At 38.3% G+C, this 16,191-nt stretch overlaps 1 protein-coding gene across 1 annotated transcript; it reads right to left on the bottom strand.

Moving 5' to 3' along the window:
* Positions 1-15,286: 15,286 nt before the first annotated feature.
* On the bottom strand, positions 15,287-15,952 carry LOC141590033 (protein FAR1-RELATED SEQUENCE 6-like). The gene has a single exon (XM_074410649.1). The coding sequence runs from the start codon at positions 15,950-15,952 to the stop codon at positions 15,287-15,289; it is 666 nt and encodes a 221-aa protein (XP_074266750.1).
* Between the last annotated feature and the right edge of the window lie 239 nt (positions 15,953-16,191).

Here is a 16,191-nt window from a genome sequence, read left to right as displayed (position 1 = left end):
GTGAGCAGTCTGTCTTAGCAGGTGTTGATATCGTTGATAGCTGGAGTCCGGGCAGGGATGAGTCTTCACGAGATTTGATAGTTATACCGAGTAGTTTTTGGGTGGTATCGTTTATTTCATCAGTTGGTTTTAAATCACTTGTAGTATAACATAATAGTTCTTTTATCGACATTTGATTATTACTGTTTTCGGGCAACCGAGATGGTAATGCCCTTATATGCTAAGGAAAGCCTAGTTAAGGCTCCTCTGGATATGGGGGTGTTACAAAGTGGTATGAGAGCGACGATTTTGGAACCTGTAACAAATGAACTTAATGAACTTAGCGAGTCTAATAAAATAAACCTGGTGTATGTATAATGGGAGCCCCGCTGATGCTAGATTTTGGGTGAGTAGGCGCCCTCATTTCAAAATCTTGGCCCCATAGTACTTAAGCCAGTCACAAGGTATGGGAATGTGGAGTCCGTGTGTATATATGTGATGTATATGTTAGTTATGTCGGAATTATTTGAGGTTGAGTCTTTGCTAACGTAGAGATGGGTTAGTTGCATTTGGAGGGTGCTTAGTGAAGTATTGGCATGATTAGTGGGCTTATACGATGATTATGAGAAACGTGGCAAGGGTATAGATGATAGAGTGGTAAAAATGTGGAAGTGTATACTATGGTATGAATAGTAACCGTGTTGGTATTTGCTTCAGGATTGTTAATAATGGTATAGTTTTAGAATTGTTGAGTTATAATATGAAACATAGCATATAGTAATGCATATATGCCTTGTTTATTGGTTGAAATTTTTTCCGCTGCGTGACAAACGATTTATGTAAGATGATTTGCTTATGATTGGATTTGGAATATGATAGATTAATTTGTTACGTAGAGTATACATTATATTTTTATGACATGTGAAAGAACGAATTAATGTTAATTATATGTTTCATGTTGATGTGAACACGAGTTTGGTAGTAATGCTGTAAGATAAGTTTAAGTAAGGTATGATAACGTGATTATGCTTATGAATGACTCGGTAGGAGGTAAACCGAGTTGGGTAATTTGTTGTAGCATAGTAAGGCATAAGCCTTAATTGTTGAGACGATATGGTAAGCTTGAGTAATAATGGTAATGCGTGAGTAAGTGTGATGACTAGTGGCGAATTCCGAACTCAGTTTGGAATCGACATGCGGTATTGTTTTTGCAGAAATCTTCGATTTATCTCGTATTTCTGACCGAGTACTTAACTATACTTGACCGAGTGCGAGTGCGTACTAGAGCGAGTAGACCTCACTCGATCTAGTTAGGAAGCTATGACGTCGGGATGTGGAAAACTTTCTGCAGATACTCGACGAAATAGCTCCTACTCGATCGAGTAGGGTGATACTCGATCGAGTACCATAGACACTCGATCGAGTAGGCTACAGTACAGAGCCACTTACGGGTTTCTTAAAACCCCTATTCTTCCTTATTCCTCTCATTCCTCCTTCTTATTTAGAACCCTAATCCTATATTCCTCTCAAAAGCTTCCTCATCTCTTGTGGTTGTGGTGACTAGTTTGGGTTAATTACTTGTTAGTTTTGTTCTTTTACTTGCCTATTTAATCAAGGTATGATCTTTCCTCTATTTACATGCTTTTATTGCTTTAAATTTGTTGGAATGAAGGTGTAATCTGAAATTTTCGATTCATGTGGATAGATTATTGCTTTTAATTGTTGTAATATGATTCACATGCCTTTTTTCCTTGATTGTTGGTGATTAATTGCTGTAAAATAGATTAGAAATCACGAAATTTGGGGGCCGAAATTTCTAGGGTTACGAAATCAAAAATTTATTTTGGTTGTTTTACATTGATTAGATGATGGAATTGAGTGCTATACATTATATATATCATGTTGAAGGATGAGTTTTGATGATTTTCACCTTAAAAGTTGCCTTAAAACTCCGTCTTAAAAGTGCCCCAAATTGAAATTCGTCTTCTATATTTGAAATTTGGTGATGAATATGAATGTTTAGGTAAGGGATAAACTTCAATATGATAGTGGTAATGTCAATTGGTGGGGAATATGTCAAAATTGTTACAGCTGTAGAGACCGTTTGACACGCCTAATTGAATTGTTTTGTGTCTAATAACGAAAGTTGATGATGATATGTTCTATATTACTTTTCTATGAGCATGTACAAGTACGTCACATGTTATTAAAAGTGTGTATGGAGTAACATTGAATCATGCTAGGATGTTAGAATTGGTTGGGTATATGTGTTCGCCATGATAAACTTTTCACAACTATTGAACATGGGTGACTATAAACTGAGTTTGCATATCAAATTGGGAATTCGTTGGTGACGTGTGTGCTTAGCTTCGCATTCAAAGTTCAAATGTATAAATTATGTGCTTCACATGCCTATACAAATTTGTTTAAGTTATATCTTTGGAACAGATCCGAGACCGAACGTAGGGACCCGTCAGAGTAAACGGGGAAGGGTGACACAGCCTGAGATTGGGGAAGGGAGTGGACCTGTGGTACCCGCGGTACCAGAATACCCTTCAGTAGTGTTTGTAGATTTCAAACAAAGAGAGCGTTTTGTAGCTTTGCAAAAACGCAAAATGAGACCAACGAGGTGTGTGGATACCACACTTCTGACTGAGTTGGGAATAGAGACGGATGTCCGTCACATATTTGAGACCTTGGGCTTTACGGGTTTGTATCGGCTGAGGAAACACTCCTACCCTTTTCTTACCTTGGAGTTTATGAGCTCCTTCACTATATTTTTGCCCGGACCGTTGAGTTTCGGTTGATGAATACCATTTTCTTGCTTACTATGGACCTTTTTGCTTCTCACCTTGGGTTGGCCAAGCCTCCCAAGGATTCTATCACTGATATTCCTGCTGAGTGCGGTGTCTGCCGCCTAATGCCTTGTCTGACCGGAAAGCCGACTCCCACCTTAAGCAACATGCTAATTAATGACGTTCAACATGTTATATTGAGGATCTTTCTTCGTTCTCTTTCGAACCTCCTTTATGATAGACCGGATATCAGTAAGCTGAACAACCATGAGGTGTTGCTTTTGATGTCTTACTTGAACCCGGAGCGGGCCAGGAAGGTGGTCTTCAATGTTCCTGCCATCGTCTGCGCTAGCCTTGCTTTGATGGCTACTGCCTCTTCCCGGTACCTGAGTTGTGGCGCTATCGCCACTCGGTTAATGAAAAGCTAACCTCCTTTGAGGCTCTGCGGAGTATGTGCCTCGGCTACACCGGTGCCTACGATGGACCGTGACTACTACCTCGACCTGAAATGGTTGAGAACTTTGGCCGACGGTAGCCTAGCCACGGAGAGTGTGAGGGATGAGTTGGATGGGGATCCGGCTCGAGCACCTTCCACCGACCGAGCCGTTAGAGCGGTGGCAGACAATTTGTTGACTCCGACGAGGAGGAGGAGGATGATGACGTGCCCCGCCAGTTGCAGACCTATCTCATCGATGACGTGATTCTCCAGGTGATGCCCGAGCCGAAGAAAGGGGAGAACGCGGCGGTCAGGGAGGAGAGGCCCAGGTTGGGGAGAGGACCCCGTAGAGTGAGAGAGAGGGCCGCTGAGACCAGACCACGGCCGTAGCACCACCACAAAGAACACCCTTTCCCGTGCTACCCTTACCTCGACACCCCGGAGACGCGATCGAGATACTTAGCAGAGAGAGTGTCATCTACCTTGACACTCCGGAACATGCTTGAGATGGCGTACTCTCAGGGAATTGGGACCGAGGGACCGCATCCGGTTTAGTGGAGTGGAGTCGGGGACTACAGTGGGGTTTTCCACTCTTACGGAGTGGATCAGTCAGCTTGGGGGTTTGACCCCATGGCACGTAGGTCCGGGAGATGGAGGGGGAGTTGATGCAGGGATCGGGTCATCGGGAGCGGGCACCTCGGGAGGTGATGGTGGTGGTGGTGGAGGAGGAGCAGCAGCAGTAGGAGTGATACTCCTATTTCTTTATCTTTGTTATGATTGTTGGTCTTGGATGTTAGTAGTTGTTGGTTGTTAGAACCTTTTATTTTTGGATTTGTATGCTTGGCCATAAGGCCGAATTTACTACTTGACTTTGTTGCAGGATTTTGTGAGTCGGGAGGTCATTCCGACTCAAGTTATGTGACGATTTTGTATATATATGTGTGGTTATGGCAGGTTTCCCAAAAATTTCGACCTATAGGTACTCGACAGAGTACCCTGTACTCGATCGAGTAGCTATAGGTGTGGCAGAAAAGAGACATTCTGATCTCAGGGCTACTCGATCGAGTAGCCAAGACACTCGATCGAGTAGCACTGCACTCGATCGAGTACCACTACTTACTCGATCGAGTAGCACTGTTACAAGAACTTTTCGTAAATTAAAATTGTTTAATTGTTATATAATTGCAAGTTTGGTGTCTAACGTGGTTATTAGTGAGTAGTAACATGTTCGGACCGTTCAATTCATATGTTGGATGTCGTGCCTAGTTTTAACGGCGTATTTGCTTCGAATAGTGGAGTTGTAATTATTCTAATTGCATTCATTTTACATTCGTTTATATATTTCACCGAATTCAATATATATATACAAATTCCAATGATACGCTTGACTTGCTTTCTCGACGGCGGCTAGTTCTTCGGATGAGTTGTGTATGTTTTTCTAATTTAATGAGAATATAATTAGTAAGTAATGTCCGTAATAAATAATATGGTTTTAATTTATGACATGATACAAGTAATAGGTAATATGTGTGGTAATTTAGTGGTGAACTTCGGGGACGAAGTTCCTTTTTAGAGGGGAAGAGTAATGTCGCAAAATAAAAAGGCTGATTTTGAGACTATGCTGTTGTTCGTTTATAATGTCTTGTTAATTATTTGCAAAGTTTTCTTTTACCGTGGTTACTTTGATTGTATGAAGTGAAAATTGGGTACTTTAGTTCGTTGAGTAATTCATACGTTGAAGTGAAAATTGATAGCATGTTTAAAAGTTGGTCGTAAAGAGATAGTTGTGGTGCAATGTGTCGTAGTAGAATTGCGTTGTTGAGTAACATAGTGGTATAGTCGTGCGGCATGAAGTTGATATGAGATATGTTTCGTATTGATAGTTGTTACTAGTGAATGGAGTAGTCCCGTAATATGACGGACGATCGTTGTTGGTGTTGGTTTGCATTGCAAGGTCGGTGTTTTAAACGATAGTTTGTAAGAGTTGATATACATATACATATACTTAGTACGTTAGATAATGATGATGATGACATGGGGGATGGCGTTTAAAGAGAGTAGGTGACTTGTGTCGAAGGAGTGGTGAGATCGTTGTTCCCGTGTCTTGTGTGTTGAGGTAGGTGAGTTGAATTTCGGGGACAAAGTTCTTTTTAAGGGGGGAAGACTGTAATACCCGCCCTTTTAGGGACCCTTTGACCAACATTGACTGACCTTGGGAGCGGGAATAGTTCTTAGAAGTGCGTGCCAAAGCCATCTTGGGTTACGAGTTATGGGTGGTACTCGATAGAGTAGAGGCTACTCGATCGAGTAGCGTGGTTACTCGATCGAGTAGGGGGTCACTCGATCGAGTATGTGTGGTACTCGATCGAGTATCGGGTTTTCAGCGAGGGTTTTTAATCGCGTTTTTTTAAATCCGCAAATCATTTCCGCCCCATTCCTTCTATCCTTTAGTCGCCCCTTTTCCTTCCCTTCACCATAAAACCTCCATGGAAGCCTTTTGAATGTCCTTGTGCCTTATGAGAGCATAGCTTGAGTCGGATAGCGGTCTTTTGCCGTGTTTCTCCTCATAGGTATGTCGTCATCATCATCCATATCCTTGTCTTTGCAGTTAGGGTTTGCTTGATAGTAATAGATGGTTGTGTTGTGGTTATAGGCTTTGCTTGATTGCTGGATATGTCATATGTTGGCATGGATTGGTTGCAGTTGCTTAAAGGTAGGTTCGCCTACTCAGTTTCTGTAGATAGTCTAGTGTGTGTCGATTGTTGTGTCATTGTTGTGTCGTTGTTGATTGGTTCAGACGGTTGTTGATGTTGTATTGTGATTGCTGATTGTTTGTCTCCGGTTCTCGAGATGCGTTCTCGGCTGAGTGGAGTCACTTGCGGGAGTGGCTTCACGCCCTAGTTTTGCCCTTCGTGGAACCCGCCACGGAAGGGGATGTGCACATTAATAGGACAGGGTTATCGCTCGGTATGATGAGCGGGGATTTGGTGGGTACGGCTGCGGTCCCCCACTGGTAGGGCTGGTCCAGTGGACAGTCGGTGACGGAGATTGATCGGTGTGGGTGTGCTTGTGTGTGACTGATTGTGTTATAGCGAGTAGTTTTTGGGTTGTATCGTTTATTTCATCAGTTGGTTTTAAATCACTTGTAGTATAACATAATAGTTCTTTTATCGACATTTGATTATTACTGTCCTCGGGCAACCGAGATGGTAATGCCCTTATATGCTAAGGAAGGCCTAGTTAAGGCTCCTCTGGATATGGGGGTGTTACAGAGTAGCCCTAGTAATTTGTTTTACGTGCTTCTGACCTTCACCTACTCGATCGAGTAAAGTCACTCACTCGATCAAGTGACCTGTACTCGATCTAGTGACCCCTGTTTTGGGTCATATGCTTATCTTTTGACTTGGTTGCCTATTATGTTTAATTCAAAGGTGTTCTTTTGCTTCCTTATGCATTGCTTTACATGTGTGTCAGTCTTGATGCGTAAGTTACCCAATCTTATGATGTAAGGAGTGGTAACTGTGGTGAGTATGAGTTCGGTGGGGAGGACATGAGTTATTTGCGGTTGTGATAGGTAGTGGAAAAGAAAAAGGAAGATTGGTAAGGCTTATTAAGGCATGGAGCATGTTTTGTGAGATGAGATGAGTGATATGATTGTGTGTTGAGTAATGTAAAAGTAAGTGAATGTGGGCAAGGGATGATGTGAGTCTAAGGAACGTGAGAATGTAAACATTGAAAGGAAGAATGTGGATAGTGACAACTTGAGATGTGTAAAGAATTATGGAGGGAGATGGTTAGGAATCGTGTGGGTTAAGAATATATGTAGTATAAGGCCGTTTTAGAGGGATGGAGAAGAGTGGTATATAGTGAACTTAATGGAGACATGTCGCGACGTGGATTTGCAGATAGTGAGTGAATTTGGAAATTTGCATTATCAAGAGGTGAAACTAATGTGTGATTTCCTTGGGCAGGTAACGTTATGAAATGAGTTTTGAGATTTTTTTTTTTAAAAAAGGGGAGAGATTGGAGATCAGTGTGAGTAATGGCATGAGATGGTCTGGACTGATTTATGTTAAGTGTGAGTAATAGCAGGATAAGGAAAGATCGATGGTAAGAAAGATTGAGATTGTACTAATATGAAATAATGGAATTTGAGTTTTGGAGCAACGAAAGGGTAACTAGATTACTAAAGAGTTAGGTAGAAGGAATAAGGAGTTGAACTATTAATTGGTATTGTTGAGTGTAAAGAGAAAAGAAGGATAAAAGTAAGCTGAGAAAAATGTTGACCAGAGTTATGTGATATAGAAGTAGGGAATCGTCGAGATTTATGATACTATCATGAGGATGTTAGTTAAGGGTTATATAGGAGTTTCAGGACAACATGATTAGTCATGAGTTTCGGGGAATTAAGGAAAGTAGGAAGCCGAGTAAAGAATTTACACGATATGAGACCTTGGTGGTGAGTTGGGTGACGATGCAATTAAGGATGGAATTGGGAATAGTGTTGAGGTAATTTTGTTGATGGATTTGATGTTCGTTATTTGGGATGCTAACCAAAGGTAGGAAAGAAACCGTGATGTTTGGAGATGAGTGTAAAAGGGTTGTTATACGAGCAGTGGGGGTATTAAGGTGTTGTCACTAGTGGTTAAGGGTGATAGTCAATTAGAAAGATAGCAATTCTAAAGAGGTTGATTTGGTAGAGGCCGGATTGATATGTACGTTTGTGGGGAAGTATAAGATGTGGTCTTAGGAGGCGGTTGCTAGTGGTTGAGTATTAGCTGTATGGTTATATTTGGCAGGGGATGATGGTTATGCGAATGGAGGAATGTGTTATGGGCGAGAGGTAACCTTTATCAGGTGGTAACTTACGTGATCAAGATTGACTAGTTGGATGTGATTACGGGTCTATGATGTGTATAAATGTTTGTGTGAGGTTCTGACCTCACGAGAGATGGTATGGTGTGATAGTTATAAAGTTGTTATATGAATGTTTTGTGATATATGTTGGGTACGGTAAACTAATGGTATGATGTTCAAAAGTGATAGTTTGGGTGTTCTGGCATGACTAGTTATACTTGTATGTGTATTCCTGATATATGTTTATTCCATAAAAAGGCATGGATGATATTCATGCCTGTTTATTCCGTATAATATATTGTGTTATGAGCCAGTAAAGCATTTTTGAGTAAGTTTTCTTGTCCGGAAAGTTATACCAAGTCAGTTTTTATGGGAATTGTATGTGGTTGTGATGTCTATCGACGTGGTTGTTGTGCCTCGGGGGTGATCCGGGCACGGTACTTCGTGTTATGATGCGGGTATTTTCGCGCTGCGGTGTGATTGTTAGTGGCGGTGTTGCGATGCCGTCACTGGTTGTGGTGGAGTAGGCGGGATGATTACGATTCGAGTTCGAATGTACATACCAGATATACATAGATTGCTGTTTTGTTTGATGTTGCTTTATGTGAGTTTCGGGTTGTACATATAGACGGTTGTTTTGTTTATTGATGTTTCTTACCAGTTTTAGTTTGGGAGTAAGGGTAGAGTATGATATGGAAGAGAGTTGTACATGTTTTCGTTTTTGTCATGGTATAGTGACATCCTGTTGATGGGACACAGTTGCGAGAGGTTGTTGGAATACTTGTGATGTTCTTTTAGAGGAGGCGTTAGTAGACTTAGTAATGGCAAGTGAATGGTGGGACATGTGTTGTACTGATCTGAAAACTGCAAGTGGTTCATAATCTTTTATTGGGACAGTGAGTATAGATTGTTGGAAATTAGTATCATGGTAAGTTATAGATGAGTTTTGGCGGTAGTGAAAGAAAAGAACTTGAGGATCTAGGGTGAGTGTGTGTAATAATTGTGGATCGTGAGTTATGAGTATGGAGAAAGATGCATGTATAAAGGACTATGTCGTTTTGGCGGTAATAGGGAACAGTTGACGTTTTGGTTAAGCTAAAGATTTTGTGGTATAGGTTAGGTGGTGTGCCGAGTGAATTGAGGTATGAGAACTGTTTAAGTAAGAGAGCATTGGATATAGGAATGGTGAGTGTTTAGAGTATAGGCGGTTATCTTTGACATGCGGTGGTGATGAGGATAATGAGAAGATATAGCTAGGATTTGGTATAGTGAGTTACGAGGACGTAACATTTATCTTAAATGGAGTAGGATGCGATACAAGAGAGTTTGTTGGTTGTGCATGTTGTAGTACAATTGGAAGTAGAGTATTGATGTAGCATAATGAATGAACTTGTATATATTGTGGTTGATATTGTTAAAAGGGCCATGGCCGTTCTTGTAGTAGTGTGATGCTTAGGAGTGTGAGAATATTTCGATAGTGTTGTGATTGGATGATGATGATTATGAGTTCCATAGTTTTGGCAGTTGGATGATGATGTTTATAAGTGTGAGTAAACTTCGAGGACGAAGTTCCTTTTAAGGGTGGTAGAATGTAACATTCCGTTTGATGTTTATGAGTGTCTTGATATTGGATTTTCTATTGGATAATATGTTAGTGAAACGGAGCTAGCGGCGTTTGTGGAGGGTAGTTACTAGTGTATGGAGTTAGTGTCGAGAGAGGCTATAATGTGGTGGATATGATATCGTGAGTCATGTTGTGGGGGTAGACATAGTTGGTGGAGTTGGTGTTGGGAGTCCATGTTTGATGGGTTGGAGTTTTGTTTTGAGTTCTTATTTGCGTTGTTATGTCTTGATCGAGTTAGTATGTTTTGTTTTTGTTTATGGGTTGAACTTCAGGGACGAAGTTCTTTTTAAGGAGGGAAGACTGTAATACTACGATTTTATGATTATATGGGTACTCTATCGAGTGGGGCTTACTCTGTCGAGTAAGTAGTTTTTGACGCAAAACAGTAGTCTGCCTGCATGGTACTCGATCGAGTAAGTTGGGTACTCGATCGAGTAGGGGGCACTCGATCGAGTAAGTGCCTTACTCGATCGAGTAAGTGAGTTTACGGGCTGAGTTTTGACGGGTTGTGTTAATGATGCGAGATTAATATATAATTAGTTCCGTCACTTTTCTTAAATCTTTTTATCATTCTAAAAACCTAAATTGAGAGAAGGAAGTTACGTAAGTTGATTCATCGCATCATTAGCAAATCCCCAAGGCTAGGAGAGTCGGATCATCTTGTTCTTTATGCCATTGTGATCATCGTGTCAAGGGTAAGTTCCTTGTATAATTTTTATAGCATTTGGTTGAGTTTCTTTAAAACCCTAATTGGGTGATTTTGAGGATTTTGGGTGATTTGTATGTGTGTGGTAGTAATTGAATGTATACATGTTATAGGAGGAGGATTCGTAGAGGAGAATTCTGATTAGCTGCTAGATCGTCTGTGGTGGTTGCTTCTCCAGGTAGTGTTTCCCTACTCAGTATTAATTACATATTGTGTGGTGGTTGTGCTGAAGTTAGTGATTGTTGATTGATTTAGACGGTTGTGATTTCGTATTATTGATTGATTCAGACGGTTGTTGGTTTTGTGTTGTGATTACTGTTTATCTGTCTGTGATCTTCGGGGTGCGTCCCTGGCTGAGTGGAGTCACTTGCGGGACTGGCTTCACGCCCTTGATTCGCCCTCTGTGGACCCCGCCACAGGAGGGGATGTGCACATTAATGAACATGGGTTTATCGCTCGATGTAGATGAGCGGGGCTTAGGTGGGAACGGCTGCGGTCCCCCACTGGCGGTGTGGAGTATCTGTTGCGATGGGTACTCTGGCAGGGCTACACACTTTAGTGTGTAGTCTGTTGTGTGGAGATTTGAGATGGAGACTGAGGGTTGTTGAGCCGTTTGTGATATTGTTCCTTTATGGTGTTTGTTTTTGTGTAATTAGTACTGACCCCGTTTAAATGTTTTAAAAACTGTGGTGATCCATTCGGGGGTGGTGAGCAGTTATTGAGCAGGTTTGGTTGATGCACATGAGATAGCTGGGTTGAGTCATCACGAGCTGTTTTAGAAGTCTTCCGCTGTGTCGAACGTTGTTCTTTAGCTAGTTGGTTTAACATTTGAGAACAGTTGTATTTTCTTTTAACATTTTTGGAGTTTAGTTGAATCACTTAAACTTTGTAATCATTTAAGTACGTTTCGTTATTGTCTATTTGATTATCATTGCCTCGAGTAACCGAGATGGTGGCGTTCTCATACCTTTAGTGGTCCTGGTAAGGCACTTGGAGTATGGGGGTGTCACAATATCGTATATACGGAAATTCGTATATTTAAAAACGTGTACCGTATCGTATCCGTATTTTAAAACCGCATCGTATATTTTTGCTCAACCTTAGTGTTAGTGGGCTAACTACCACCATGAACATGGGCCAAAAACATGGAGTTAGTGACTTTAATCATGCAAGTAGTGGAGAAAGTGTAGAGATTCTTTTACGAGGAAAATTGAAGGTTTCTCTATGATGTAATGTATTTAGACAACATTACTAGCCTTTGCATTACTCCCAACAGAGTAAGTTTCAATAACAAAAAAAAAATACTGAAGAAAGATGTGAATATCAAGGCACTTACAAAAATAGTAAAAAAAATTTACATGAACCAATATTTATTAATGAAGACTAACAGAAGTCCCGTGATTTTCACGATATTAAACTAGTTTATTAATTCAAGTCAATAGTGAGGAACTGATGATTCTTTGAACATATACGAAGTATAAGACTATGTTTATGATTGCTAATTTATTAATTCAATTCAATAACTAATAACATAGCAACAGGCCAACAACCACTTTAAAAGTTATGGTATTACTTCAGTCTTCAGCTGGTAGTTAATCCCAAATTGCAATTGCCATTAATAAATTTAGCGCTACAAAAATTGCTCCTACGCTCTAAATCATGACCGTTTCTTAATATGAAAAATTGAGAACTGCAAGTTATTGATTTTGCAACAAAATTTATGCTCAATATTATTTATCACGATAGCTATGGTTAGAAGAAGATGAATGATTGAATATTTTTCGAAGAATTCATGCCATTTTTGTTAATTTGGAAAATATTTTTAGAAAATAATTATTTTAGTAATTAGTTTTAATAAAATTATCGTTTTGGCAAAAGACCCCCTAAAAATCTAAGGAACAATCTCTCAAAAACTAAGAATTTTGACGTGTTCCTTGCTTTTTAATGTTGTACTCATATTTAAGGATACATGGCAGTGATAATAATGCATCCGTGCTCTTGTTTTCTTGGTATTGGTCAGGCTCTATGATGTGTCATATAAAAACGATATTGAGAACTTTTTAATATTTCCAAGAATAAACACGTCATTTACCTAGAGTCTCGACCATTATTAAGTCTTTAGCGGCTAACCCATAAATTCTTGGTTAATTAGGTTACTATAAAATCCACACATGAATTATTACACCTTCGGTTTGACAACTACCAGTGACGGTAGAACATAATTATCCTCGTGAGTGACCATGCCCAAAACCATTATAAACACCAATATTGAAAACCATAGTGTTAAATGTTAATGTATATTTACTATGCAAGCAGAATATTTTCTTTGTTTCATAAACCGCACACAATCAACGAACAAAATTGTAACATAAGAGAAATTCTGTTACGAAGCTTAAAGAACTCGATCTCAATCCTCCATGTTAAAACTCCTAAACTGAAAAACATTATATAAAAAGATCTAATTTATAATCGATATACCTTTACAATGACATATTCGTCATTTCTAAAGCGCCATAACGATAACAACTTTTCAACAAACTGCACACGAAAAAAACCTCAATATTTAGTATTAGTATAGAGTATATGTACGTATGTATACGCAATGTTAAATAAAACATAAAAAGAACAAAACTAATACGCCCTCCACATCTTATTGTTCTACCCATTTACTTTATACGCGGTCTCCTAGACGGTACTTTGACCATCGTTTTATCCATTTATATGTATTTTTTTGGAGATAAATATAAATTTTTTTGAACGAGTTTTTTTATAACAAAGTTAACCATGTAAATATCATGTTATGAAATATTATATTTTATACTTTATTAATGGTCAAAGTTTCTAAAAGTTGACCTCTAAAAAGACAAATGGGTAGAACAATAAGATGTGGAGGAAGTATAATATACTAAAGGTAAAAAAGAAGAAAAATAATGTTACTCTGTATTATTCTTGCAAATCATTAGAAACGAAAACAAAAAAAAAAACCAAATTGGTAGCTAGTGCTCGGGATAAATTAATATAGGCATAGATTGAGAATCACATAAAATCATCATGTATTATTCTTGCAAATCATTAGCAACGAAAACAAAAAACACCAAATTAGGTGCATGCATCATAGTTTATGGGGATGAGGCATAAAGGTTAATGAACAATCATGGAGGGTTTATATATTTTGCGTTATTGGACAAAAATTGGTATCAAATCGGCAATCTTGCTCTTGATGGGATGAATTAGAACATGCAGCTTGATCAGATGATCAGATGATCTTGTTGAAACGATCAGTGTGGGACGGTCTCAGGTAAAGGTATAATCCAAATAGTGATTACTGGCGATGATTTTCCACTTCATACCATCTGTTAACAACCGCGTATTTCTTCCTATACCTTAAAATGAGAGATGTTAGAGTTACACCAGATGTACGAGGCTCTCATACACCACCAATAATAACGCACCACTTATCCAACTCAAAAATCTGATTTAATCTAATTAATTCATTGATTCCTTCATTAATTACTCTCATATTAATTGTATCTCGGTAATCACATATATTTTATTAATTAAAAAAACTTCTCTCCTAATTTTTTATTTAACTCTTATTTATTACTAATACCTTTTATTATTTTTAGTATTTATGTATACCTTTAATATTTCGTATATTTATGTATACCTCTAATATACGTACACACTCCTGTATTTGCTATTGTTTAATATACGTACTGTATTAATTTCTTTAAACGGTATGATTATTCCTTATATGTATGTTTATGTATTTACGAAAATACATTATTTGCGTTAATTTTTTTTTAATATTTTTTGTTTTCAATTAATATTTTTTCATATAATACATTTTCTTTTGTCTTATATTTAAATTTTGTTTAAAATTTAATTTTTTTTATTAAAATTTATTATTTTAAATTATATCTAAATTTCGTTGTAATTTTTTTTCGCTTAATGTTTTGTTTTATACACACTGGTTTTAATATTTAGTTTGTTTAAATTAAATTTTTTTATTAAAATTTTAAATTTTAAATTAAATTTTTTTTATGATAAATTTTCATTGTACTTTTTTTTGTTGCTTATGTGGGTATGAATAAGTTATGTCTTTTTTATACACATTATTTTAAAATTTTAATTAAATTGATTAATATTTTATTTTTTTACTTTATATTTGCTAATATCCATGACGGAAAGTGAAAAGGACCTTATATATATAGGACTGGACATATGACAGGATAAGTTAGTGGGTGTAGTTGTTTAGTTGATGCTTTCCTTACTAAGTGTCTCATGTTCGAATCCTCTTATGGGTTTTTCTTTTTGTTTTTGGCATAATTTTGCACAAGTTAATCGAATGCTATTCTAATACTTGAAAATATAAACTCAATACTGTGAAAATGAATTAAGAAAGATAGTCATTGATTTTGATTGATCATACATTATTTATTTAAAGAAGTCAAATGATATACAAAAAAAATTCATACTTCCTATTTACAACCTATGACTATAATTAGTATATTGAGAATTTGAATATTGTGACCTAAATTGTGGAGTCTGTTGTGATTGGGAGAACGTCGGAGTATTTTGTGACGCTGTAAAACGTGGAGTATTTTGTATACCACTAAAGCCACTCATAAAGGATGAAGCATCATCGTTTGCAACATGTCGGGTTGGGTTCGTATTTGAGGGGAGCGTAGTGGTCGTCAGATCATCATCATTTGTCTTTCTCCTTCTCTTTGTCTGTCTTACGATACGTGTTATGCCTTTCCCTCGCTTGTCGGGGGTCTCCAATGTCACCTTCTTGTTGAGGTGTGTTTTATGATAGTCTCGTAGGTCGTAGTCTCCTACGACCCCACATTTTGAGGAAACTCCACCGCCGCAAAGGAATATATAGACTATATCCCAGCATGAGCCTCCAACTCTTTAATTAGTTCATCGGTTCTGCTATTATAAATGGCAGAAGACCTTTCACTTTGCATAGCCAACCTCTTAATGTAATCGTTTTTCACCGTTATCTCAAGAGACCTTTTAACACGTTCTGACTCATCCGGGTTATAATAGCCAACCCGAATGTTTTCGTATCCTCTAACCAAATCCTTGCGCCAACGATCCAATATGTATTTCTCTGGGATACCTTTTATGTCCAACACATCAAGACACTTCATGATATGGCGACATAAGATACCTCTAAATTCAAACATCTTACAACCACATTTATACTCACCAGTTATTGTGTCAATACTCACTTCAAAACTTCTTCGATCTTTCTTCCAAAATGCTTCCGTCACTTTTGATGTGGCCCTAAACCTCTTGATGAAACCCAAACTATTTGGAAGAGTTTCGACGTTGGTGCTTACACAACCATATACCTCACTTTTCACCTCTCCAAATTTACTGTTTGTGTAGACCTTACTAAAGATATCCTCGAATAATATCAGGGGATTCCATTTAAGTGGGCTCTTAATGTCTTTGGCGTTATTGACCTTCTCGTCCTCCACCTTTTTCTCTATGGCATCCTCGTTCTGCTTCATGAACTGCATATGGTCGGTTTTAATGCTCATGTACGTTTTAATAAATCTGTTTGTTTTTTCACTCCTCTGAGTAGAAGACATACCCGCACAGAAAGTGTTTTTCCAAAAAACAGGCATCCACCGCTGTCTCATATCCCATGCACCCCTCAACCATTTTTTGCGTTGCAAGTTGTATTTTTTCATGAAATCGTCCCATATATCTTACAGTTCCTCCTCCGTGATACTCTCGTGCACAAGCATACGCAAATCTCTGTCAATCTGAGGAAATT

The sequence above is a fragment of the Silene latifolia genome, chromosome 7 (assembly GCF_048544455.1).
Source record: "Silene latifolia isolate original U9 population chromosome 7, ASM4854445v1, whole genome shotgun sequence".
In the NCBI taxonomy this organism is placed as follows: Eukaryota; Viridiplantae; Streptophyta; class Magnoliopsida; order Caryophyllales; family Caryophyllaceae; genus Silene; species Silene latifolia.
Note: the sequence above shows the minus strand (reverse complement) of the source record. Positions and strands in the feature narration are given on the sequence as shown.

Bases quoted from the DNA above. Each gene is read 5' to 3' on its own strand.
- LOC141590033 (XM_074410649.1), bottom strand. From the start codon at position 15,952: ATGAGCATTAAAACCGACCATATGCAGTTCATGAAGCAGAACGAGGAT.